General features: G+C 42.3%; 1 protein-coding gene across 1 annotated transcript in view; it reads left to right on the top strand.

The window, feature by feature from the left end:
- Window positions 1-10,158: 10,158 nt before the first annotated feature.
- Window positions 10,159-11,395, top strand: part of GFPT1 (glutamine--fructose-6-phosphate transaminase 1) — a gene marked incomplete at both ends in the record, with an annotated part of 51,314 nt that continues 50,077 nt past the window's right edge. Inside the window, 2 exons of the mRNA XM_080711386.1 lie at window positions 10,159-10,164; window positions 10,602-10,638. Coding sequence (XP_080567512.1) covers window positions 10,159-10,164; window positions 10,602-10,638 — 43 coding nt within the window. The remainder of the gene's footprint in view (window positions 10,165-10,601; window positions 10,639-11,395) is intronic.

Here is an 11,395-nt window from a genome sequence, read left to right as displayed (position 1 = left end):
GAAAGAACACTTTTTTTTTTTTTTGGTGGTACTGGGGATGGAACCCTTCTACCTCCAGGCTATACTCCCAGACCTATTTTTACGTTTTTTAAATTTAGAAACAGGGTCTGGCATCAAACCTGTGTGATCCTCCTGTCTCTGCCTCCCAAGCGCGGGGATTACAAGTGTGCGCCACCACGCCCCGCAGAACGCTTTTTAAAAGAGAAGTATGATTGTAATAGAAATGAGGCTATTTGGGAAATTTATTCTTTGCTGCCTTTTGCATGAAGGAACTGAACAGGAGGTGGATGTACTCATTAGTGTATATTTTTCCTCTTTTTAACTTTATGTTTATTTCAGTGTCTGAAAATGAGCAGGTTTAAATTTAGAGTAGATAAAAAACATAAAAACAAACACCTATAAATAGCTTACTGAAATTATTAGAGTAGAGCTGACTTCAGAATCAGTTGTATTTTTGCGGTGTCTAGTTAGCAGAATGGTGTTGCAAACCACATACTTTAGTTTGGAGCTCTGGAGTAGCGAATTTGCAAAGTGATTAATCCCCAATGTGCGTATGTAATTTGTTGGATGATGAGCTATGTGCCTAGTCAGGTGCCTGACATTCTGGTTGCAGGTCATTTCCTCAACTTGTTCCAGGGAAAAAGTAGTTTTAAAGCTGTGCATGGTGGTGCACGCTTGTAATCCCAGCGCTTGGGAGGCTGAGAGAGGAGGATTGTGCAGTTTCGAAGCCAGCCTCAGTGACTTAGTGAGGCTCTCAGCAACTTAGTGAGACCCTGTTTCCAAATGAAATAGAGAATAGGTGAGGTAGGAAAGCCCCTGGGTTCTACCCCCAATTCCACACACACACACACACACACACACACACACACACACACACACACGTAATATTAAAAAAATCAGATCTGGTTTAGAAAGGTTGACTTATGGGTGAGGTTTTTGGGTGGAGTCTAAATGTTGGGAGTCTTTACATAGCCAATATACCCATTGAACAGTTTTACTGCTGAAGAAATAGATTATGAAGAGTAACTGCTGAGTGTGGTGGCGCACTTCTGTAATCTCAGTACTTGGGAGACTGAGAGACTGAGACAGGAAAATTGCAGGTTCATGGGCAGCCTCAGCAATTTAGCAAGTCCCTCCACAACTTAGTAAGACCCTGTTTCAAAATAAAACAATGAAATAGGGCTGGGAGTATAGCTCAGAGGGAGAATGCCCTTGGGTTCAAGTCCCAGTATATACCACACACCCCCCAAAACAATAAAAAACCAGTATAGTATTTGAGGCATTTCTAAGATCCTTCTTTTTAACTCAGTACAGTTTTACATGATTCCTGGAATAGTGTCCAGAGTTTATTTCCTCTGTAATGCGAATTTTGAAAGTTAACTGTTATGAAGCGAGAGTTTGCCTTTTTTTTTTTCCTCTTCCATCTTTTTCTTTTTTCTTTTTTGGGTGTTGCAGATGGAACTCAGGGCCATTCTACCCCTGAGCCACACCCCCAGCCCTTTTTCATTTTTTTTTTTTTTTTTTTTTTTGAAACAGTGTCTCTCTAGGTTGCTGAGAGTCTTGTTACTTGTTGAGACTGTCCTCAAAGCTGTGATCCACCTGTCTCAGCCTTCCAAGTACTGGAATTACGGGCATTTGCCATCACACCTGGCCTCCCCTCCCACATCTTAATCACTGAAATACGATATTTAGGCAGCGAAATTGAGTGGAAATGAGAATAGATGAGAATACTTAGAAATTTACCTTCTGATTACCTGCTGAATAATATAATTATACTAAAAGATTATTTTGTTTCAACCTTGTATTGAAACAAGAATAAAGACTGGAGATTCAGTGATTCCCTTTTTTTTTTTTCAGTCAGATATACTGATGAAACAATGTTTATGACTTGTATTGGAACATCAATAAGAAATTCTAAGCCGGCATGGGGACCATATCCTTAGAAATTATTCTGAATATGAAGAAGTTAGGAAAGAATATAATTAATTGCTTAATAAGCATTTCCTCTGTTCATGGAAAGGGAGAAGTTAATAGGTGCTGGTAATGAATGAGGACAAGTTTTGTAACACACCAGTTTGGGAAATTCTGCTTTTGGAGATTCACAATTAGTAAGATTAAAGGTTCCTGGAACTTCTAAAAATAAACCTGTTAATATTGCTTAACTCCATACTTCTTAAACTTTTAATTTGCAACCTTACTTTATCTCATCCCTTTTTAGCATCTTGCAAAATACTGTTGTTTTTCTGTGGTTTGGAAGTTATAGGCTGTATATATTTAAGGTCCTTAGAAAGTATTAGAAGATATTTGCAAATATTTGAAGTGATGTCCTTATATTTGGTGCTCTGCCTGTTGGAGAGAGGACTAAACGAAGGGTGTTGCCTTCAAGGAACTGCTGTCTGGTCAGAGGAAACAAAATGAATGCACACGCAGTAGCTGTAGTTGGTAATACGGTCCTTAGCTGCGTGCAGCAAGTGCATGCTTGTAATCCCAGTACTTGGGAGGCTGAGACAGGAGGATCACAGGTTCCAGGCCAGCTTCAGCAACTTAGCAGGATCTTGTTTCAAAATGAAAAATAGCCTGGGTTGTAGCTCGCAGATAGAATGCTCCTGGGTTCAATTTCCAGGACCCTGCCCCTGTACTCTCTCCTTGTTTATTGCTGTGTCCTAGACTGCACGTGGAATGAGTAGAAATTCAGAGACTGGAGAGCTCTAAGCTTTTGGGTGACAGCGTTAGTCCAGGAACATTCAGGATGACGGGGCAGAACTCTTACCTTGAAAAATAGTGTTGATTGGTAGGGAATTAGTATACCATGTGAGGTAATCATTGATGACATTTGTTAGCCATCAGTGAATGTAGTCAGAGATTGGAAACTACTACTGCCAGGGGTAGTTGAAGGGAGAAATAGAGGCTCGAGGGAAAAAAAACACACCAAAGAGTGGTTAGAGATAGAAGAGTTCCAGAATACCATATTGTCTTGAGCAGTCTGCAAAAGTAGAAAAATATCACTTATTTATTTGTTTATGATACTTGAGATTGAACCTAGGGGCATACCTACCTCTGAGCTAGACCTTCAGCCCTATTTTATATATTTTTTGAAACAGGGTCTTACTGAGTTGTGGAGGGTCTTGCTAAGTTGCTGAAACTGGCCATCAACCTGCAATCCTCCTCTTTCAGTCTCCCAAGTACTAGGATTATAGGCATGTGCCACCAGCCCTGGCTTAATTTTAAATTTTAAGATTTTGTGGTGCTAGGGATGGAATCCTGGGCCTTGGCACATGAGGCAAGTGCTTTACACTGAGCTATTTCCTCAGTCTGAGATCATTCTTGTTTAATACTGCAGAGAGAAGTTAATTGAATTTGGTTATAAAGAAATCATTAGAGAATTTGCATATATGTAGGCTTAAGGGCCTGCATTTGTATTGAGGAGGTGGGCAGTCCCAGTACCAAAACAAGAGGAAGGATTTTGGGAACGAAGTCTCCTGGCAGTGTTGAAAAGTTAGCTCTAGAGCTGTGGTTCCTGACCTATGAACCAAGAAGTTAACACAGGGTACCCATTGCTTGACTCATACTCTAAGCAATGTCTGTAAGTGGAGTAAAAATTGTTCTATATCATTGAGTAATAAAAATTCAACCTACAAAAGGCTCTCTGTTTACAATGTTGGAGAATCACTTATTAGGAATTACAAGTAAACTCAGTGAGACCCTGTTTCAAAATAAAGAATAAAAAATAGGGCCAGGGAGTAGCTCAGAGGTAGAGTGCCCCTGGGTTCCATCCCCAGTACTGCAAAAAAAAAAAAAAAAAAAAAAAAAAAAAAAAAAAAAAAACCAAATAGGAGAGACTAGCTTCAGAGAGTAGTATGTGGAATACTGTCTGTTTTGAACTTCTGGGGAAGGATGAGCAGTAAAGGGTATTGTTGAAATAAAGATGAAGGCTTTCCCTCTATAATGAGAATCTACCAAAGATAAGAAAAAAATGGGGATTTGAGAGCAGCATGTATTCTAGAGTCTAAAATAATACACTGAGAAGTTTGAAAATTAGACACATGATGAATTGACAGGGTTGGAAGGGTTCGTATAAAAGTCGACAGGAAGCCAGGTGTGGTGGCATGGGCCTGTAATCCCAGGACCTGAGAAACAGAGACAGGAGGATCACAGGCTCAAATCCAGCCTCAGCTACGTAGGCCCTCTGCAACTTGGCGGAACCCTGTTTCAGAATAAAAAATAGGGCTGGGGTATAACATACCCTTGGGTTGCATCCCCAGTACCACCAAAAAAAAAAAAAAAAAAAAAAAAAAAGTCAACTGGATGAACTCTGCATGGCTGTCAAAGTTAGATGCAGGAGTGGAAGTCAGAAATAAAGAGCACAGGAGTTCCAGAGGGGCTGGATGCAGGAAGGAGAAAAATGGGATTGGGGGTGGGCTGACTCTCAAGGCTTCTGAAAGAAAGTGCATGCTTTTATCTTGGGAAAAATGATGACCAAGCCAGGCGTGGTAGTGCAACCCGCTTGTAAGCCCAGCGCTTGGAGGCGGAGTCAGGAGGATCGCGCAGGTTCAAAGCCAGCCTCACTGGCTTAAGAGACCCTGTTTCCAAATAAAATATAAAATAGGTCTGGGAGTGTAGCCCAGAGGTAGAAGGGTTCCATCTCCAGTACCACTGAAAAAAACAACCCCCCCAAAAAACCCAAAAAACAAAAAGAACAACAAAAAAATACAAATAATTGAAATTCTTCATTGTGTCATTGTATTATATTTTTCTTTGTGTTTTTAGGATTATAGAAAATGTTATCTTAAGCTGGGCATGGAGGTACATGCCCATAGTTCCAAGCTATTTGGGAAGCTGAGGCAGGAGAATTGTAGTTTTGAGGCCAGCCTCAGCAATTTAGCAAGACCCTGTCTCAAAAATAAAAAGGGCTGGGGATGTTGCTCAGTGGTAGAGCGCCCCCTTGTTCAATACCCAGTAATGAATAGGAAGTGGTAGAGAAAGAAATGTTATTGTTATCTCAAATAATACTTCATAACAGCAGTGGCACACAGTTAAAATCCTAGTATTTGGAAGGCTGAGATAGGATTGCAGATTTGAGGCCAGCCTCAGCAACTGAGCAAGACACTGTTAAAAAAAAAAAAAAAGCTGGGCTTGGTGACACACGCTTGTAATCCCAGCATTTGGGAGGCTGAGACAGGAGGATTGCAGTTCGAGAACAGCCTCAGCTACTTAGTGAGGCCCTCTGCAACTCAATGAGACCCTGTTTCAAAATAAAGAATAAAAAATAGGGCTGGAAGTGTAGCTTGGAGGTAGAATGCCCCTGGGTTCCATCCCAAGTACCGCAAACAAAACAAGACAGCAACAAAAAACACAAAACAAAAAAAGAGCTTGGGAGTGTAGCTCAGGGGGAAACAATAGCAACAACAACAGAATCCAAACAATGAGCAACAAACAAGAGCTCTCTTCATTTTTAAAGGAATCTCGTGTAGAATGTGATTGCATAATTACAATCCTGGATGGTATTTATGATAAGCATCAGGTTGATATATGCAAGTTTAATTGTATTCTAATAGCAAATGACACATCTCAATAGGAAAATGTTATGTAAAATATGACAGCTGCATCACTTTCAGCCTTTAGGTAGAATGAGGTAGATGTGTATGTCAGATTTACTGACATAGAAAAAGCAGTAACATTTTTAATTTAAGGAAAAGCAGAGAACAGTATATATACTATCATCACGTGTTTTTAAATAGCGCCCTTTAGACTGGGCCTGTAGCTCAGTAGTAGAGCAAGTGTTTAGCCATGTGCAAAGCCCCGTGTTCAGTGTCTAGCACTGCAGAAACGGGAGGGGGAGCCCTCTAACCTTTGCACATCAAGGCTCATAAATGTAGAAAATTCATAGCTGAAGGATTGGGATGATGTGTATGAGAATACCAAGTCATCGCTGAGGAAGAGATTATTGGAACTTGTGTGGAGGTAGAGAGATTTTCACTCTTTTGTAGCGTCTGTGTAGTTTGAATCTTTAACAATGGCAATATGTAACTTTCATTGAAAAACACGTATAAAGTGGCATTTTAGGAGGATTTCTGATTTCAAGTGTCTTAAATTTAGAGTGAATTTAAACATTTATAACTGAAAGGTTGCAATGTGTAGGGTTCCAAATTAATTAAGTTATGTAATGAAAAAATAAGAGTAAAATCTCTTATTCATAAGGATATAAATTCAAGCAAGCATAGCTAATACCCTGGCTACCCAGTTATACTGTATTTAGTTTTCAGTATGAATGCTCTACCTCTGTACTAAACCCACAGCCCTTTTAATTTTTTAAGTTTTTTGCGGTACTGGAGATGAAACCCAGGGACATTTCTACCTTCCAGCCACACCTCTAGACCTATTTTTTATTCTTTATTTTGAAACAGGGTCTCACTGAGTTGCAAAGGGCCTAAATAACTGAGGCTGGCCGCAAACCGCGATCCTCCTGTCTGGGAGGATCCTCCCAAATGCTGGGATTACAAGCATGTGCCACCACGCCTGGCTCAGCCCTTTTTATTTTGAAACAGGGTCTTGCTAAATTGCTGAGGTTGTCCTCCAACCTATGGTCCTCCTTTCTCAGTTTCCCAGATACTAGGATTACAGGCATGGGCCACCATGCCCAGCAAGGTTTAGCAGTCTTTATTTGCAGCTAGATTGTTTTCAAGGAAGTGTGTAAAGTCTTTGATTAGGTTGTCTGAATTTTTTTTTGTTGTTGTTGTTGGTGGTGTTGGGGGTCCCACTAAATTGCTAAGAGCCTCAGTAAAGTTGCTGGGGCTGGCCATGAACCTGCGATCCTCCTGTCTCAACCTTTCACATACTGGGGTCACAGCCATGCACTAGCATGCCTAGCTTGAAAATTTTTAATGTGCTCATAAGTACTTTTTTTGTTTTTTCTGGTGGTACTGGGGGGTGGAACCCAGGGGCTTTTCTATCTCTGGGATATACTCCCAGACCTATTTTATATTTTATTTGGAAACAGGCTCTCACTAAGTTGCTGAGAGCCTCACTAAGTAGCTGAGGCTGGCTTCGAACCTGTGCGATCCTCCTGTCTCACCCTCCCAAGTGCTGGGATTACAAGTGTGCGCCACCACGCCCAGCTCTTAAGTAGTCACTGAATTTAAGTTGCTCTTTTCCGTAAAATGATACTTATAGGTAGAAGCATTGATTCAGTAAAGTGTGTGCCATTAATTAAAAACCGTGCCAGGTATGATGATGGCACGCCTGTAACTCCAGTACTTGGGAGGACAGGATAGGAGGATTGCAGGTTCAAGACCACTCTTAGCAACCTAGCCGAGCCCGTATTTTAAAACAAAAATAAAGCCGGGCGTGGTGGCGCACACTTGTAAGGCGAAGACAGGAGGATCACACAGGTTCGAAGCCAGCCGTGCTGGCTTAAGAGACCCTGTTTCCAAATAAAAAAGTATAAAAATAGATCTGGGAGTGTAGCCCAGAGGTAGAAGGGTTTCCAGGAACCCCAGTACCACCAAAAACCCCAAAACAAAATAAAAAATAAAAAGAACTGGAGGTATAACTCAGAGGTAAAATGCCCCTTGGTTCAATCTCTCCCCCAAAAAAGAAAACTTAACTTACCCTTTGGAAGTACATGCTGACTTGGGGGTAGAAATTCTCAGGTCTTGATCAGCTACTTTATGCAGTATTGGGGCACTGAGGAAAGAGCATCTTTTTAGGCTTGTGTTGTCACCTTCATCTGTCCCCCCCCCCCCCCCGCAGTGCTGCATGGCCCAAGGTGTCATGCATGCTAGGCAGGTGCGCTACCACTGAGGGATCTCGCCATCCCTATTCATTAGGAAGTTTGAGAAGACAGAGCGCTAGAAAAGAGGGTTGAATTTATTGCCTCTGCTGTAACAGCACCGTTCTGAGCATGAATGCCTTCCTGTGAACGTGCTCTGCATGCCCAACTAGCTGGTTATTTGCTGCCATTTTATTTTCCCCATCACCTCAGAATTGCAGATGACCCATAATCTCAGCAAGTGGACTCTCATGAGCCAGTAATGCTCTTGAAGGGTAGGTCTGTAAAACTTTATCTTCCGTTTTCCTAGCTAGGTATGATGTAGCCTAACCCCCCCCTTCTTCCTTCTCTCAGCTCTGTTACTTTGATTTTAGAAAATTTCTCTACATGTGTCTTGGTGTCCTTCATCTTTTTCTTCCTTCCAGTTCCTGCATAGTTTTGTGAGGAAAAATGTTGCTTCTTTTTTTTGCTTTCTCTATTTCTCTTCTCCTTTTCTTTGTTCCAATAACAATCCAAAAAATGATGGTAATGATTATTTGCAATAGTAGTGCTTCCTCTATCAAGGAGGAAGTAGTTTTTTTTTTTTTAAATTTTCATGTGTGTGTGATACTGGAGATTGAGCCCAGGGGCAGCCTACCTCTGAGCTACAAGAAAAAGTTTTATTTTACTTTTTTCATTTTTATTTATTTATTTTTTATTTATTTTTTTGCAGGTCTGGGGATGGAACCCAGGGGCATTTGACCTCCGAGCTACACCCCCTGCACTATTTTTTATTCTTTATTTTGAAACCGGGTCTCACTGAGTTGCGAAGGGCCTCACTATGTAGCTGAGGCTGTCCGTGAACCACGATCCTCCAGGTCTCAGCCTCCCGAATGCTGGGATTATAAGCGTGCGCCACCATGCCCAGCTGTCTTTTTATTTTTGAAACAGGGTCTCACTGAGTTGCAAAGAGCCTTGCTAAGTATCAGAGGCCATCTGTGAACGGTGATCTCCTGTCTCTGCCTCCCGAATGTTGGGATTACAAGTGTGCACTACCATGCCCAGCTTCTTTTCTCTCCCTTCCTTCCTTTCTTTCTTTCTTTCTTTCTTTCTTTCTTTCTTTCTTTCTTTCTTTCTTCCTTTCTTCCTTTCTTCCTTTCTTCCTTTCTTTCTTCTCTTTCTCTCTCTCTCCTTCTCTCTCTCTCTTTCTTTCTTTCCTTCTTTCTTTCTTTTTCTTTCTGCAGTACTGGGAATAGAACCCAGAGGCATTGTACTACTGAGCTATAACCCCAGCCCTATTTTTTAGTCTTTTTATTTTTGAAGCAGGGTCTCACTGAGTTGCAAAGGGCCTCGCTTAAGTAGCTGAGGCTGTCCTCAAACTGTGATCCTCTGGTCTCAGCCTCCCAAATGCTGGGATTACAAGCATGCGACACCACATCTGGTTTATTTTATTTTTATTTTAAAACAGAGTCTTGGCCGGGCGTGGTGGTGCACGCTCGTAATCCCTGCGCTTGGGAGGCGGAAACAGGAGGATTGCGCAGGTTTGAAGCCAGCCGTGCTGGCTTGAGACCCTGTTTCCAAAAATTAAAAAAAAAAGTATAAAATAGGTCTGGGAGTGTAGCCCGGAGGTAGAAGGGTTTCCAGGAACCCCAGTACCACCAAAAGACAAAACAAAACGCAGTCTTACTAGGTTGATAGAGTTTCAGCATTGGTGGAGGCTGTCCTTGAGTCTGAGGCTCTCCTTTCTCAGCCTCTCAAGTACTGGGGTTAGATGTGTGCCATCGTGCCAGCTGATAGGTAGGAGTTAGAACTTAATATGTGAAATTTCCTTGAATCTAAAGTGCTACTGATAGGAAATGCATCATTCTTATATGGACCTCACACACACACACACACACACACACACACACACACACACACACCATTGTGTATCTTAAAATCAACGTTTTTAATTTCAAAAGCCTTAGGAAGTATTCTGAAGGTGCTTCCACTATATTATAGGCTCATTAATCTGATTGCCTTTATCTTAATTGGTAGTGAATTGTAGCCTCGCTAAGATGGGGCACCACAGTGCACACACTCCTGTAAACTGCTCTTTTTTTTTTTAATGGCATTACAGGTAGAACCTAGGGGTATTCTACTTCTGCTGTACCCTCAGCCCCATTTTATTTTGAACAGGGGCTCACCAAGTTGTGGGGACTGGGTGGGGGGCTCACAAAGTTGCTGATGCTGGTGGCAAACCTGCGATCCTCCAATCTTCCTGTCTCAGCCTCCCAAGTACTGGAATTGCAGGTGTGCACCACCGCGCCTGATTGCCATCAGTTTTTAACTAACTCAAACAAGCCTTCAGAAAATAAAAACGAAAACAGGAACTGGTTAGACCACACTATGTGAAAACTATTAGACCCAGCATGAAGGTGAGACATTGAATAGGAAATTGGTCCAGTTGTGTCTCGGGGAAAATGGGGTAGCCGAGAGAAAACATTCCAAATTCAGAGACCCTTTGTTAGATGCTAGAATCAACAAACTGGTGGTAGGAGATGCGCACGCGTGCACACACACAAACACTAAACACACACACACACACACACACACACATTTTGCAGTCAGTACTGGAGAATGAACCCAGGGATGATCTGTGACTGAGCTGCACCCTCTGCCCTTTCTGTTTTCTGTTTTGAAACAGAACCTTGCAGGGATACTGCACTCTGGCCTAGAACCTGCTATCCTCCTAGCTCAGCTTCCAAAGTACTGGGGTTACAGGTGTGTGCCACCAGGACTTTACTGTTTAGCTGATGCTAGTGGTGGGAGTAGACTAGTTGAGAACTAGTGTTTCTTTTTTCTGTTTTTATAGTACTGGGGAGCAGACTCAAAAGCCTTGCACATGCTAGGTGAGCACTCTACCACTGAGCTATATCTCCAGCCCTTTTTATTTTATTTTTTGAGACAGGGTATTGCTAAATTGCACAGGTTGGTCTCAAACTTGCAATCTGTTTACCTCAGTTTCCTGAGTAGCTGAGATTACAGGTGTGTACCACCATGCCTGAGAATTAAGGTTTTTTCCTAATGTGTTTGTACTAGAGTATTGTTTTAGAAGACAGTTATATTCCAAATATTGCCTGTGTGTGTGTGTGTGTGTGTGTGTGTGTGTGTGTGTGTGTGTGTGTGGTGCTGGGGGTTGAATCCAGGGGCATTCTACCTCTGAGCGATACCTCTAGCCTTATTTTTTATTTTCTATTTGGAAACAGGGTCTTACTAAGTTGTGCAAATCTTTGTTAAATTGCTGGGGCTGGCTGTGAACCTGAGATCCTTCTGTCTCAGCCTCCCAAGTACTGGGGGGGTGTTCTCTCTCTCTCTCTCTCTCTCTCCCTCCCTCCCTCCCTCCCTCCTTCTCTTCTCCTCTCTCTCTCCCTCCCTCCTCTTCTCCTCTCTCTCCCTCCCTCCCTCCCTCCCTCTCTCCTCCTCTCTCCCTTCCTCTCTCCTTCTCTTCTCTCTCTCTTCCTCCTTCCTTCTCTTCTCTCTCTCCCTCCCTCCTCTTCTCCTCTCTCTCTCCCTCCCTCCTTCTCTTCTCCTCTCTCTCTCCCTCCCTCCTTCTCTTCTCCTCTCTCTCTCCCTCCCTCCTTCTCTTCCTCTCTCTCTCCCTCCCTC

This window comes from Muscardinus avellanarius (assembly GCF_963383645.1).
Source record: "Muscardinus avellanarius genome assembly, chromosome: 15".
NCBI classification, from domain to species: Eukaryota; Metazoa; Chordata; class Mammalia; order Rodentia; family Gliridae; genus Muscardinus; species Muscardinus avellanarius.
This window is presented reverse-complemented; position numbering and strand designations above follow the sequence as displayed.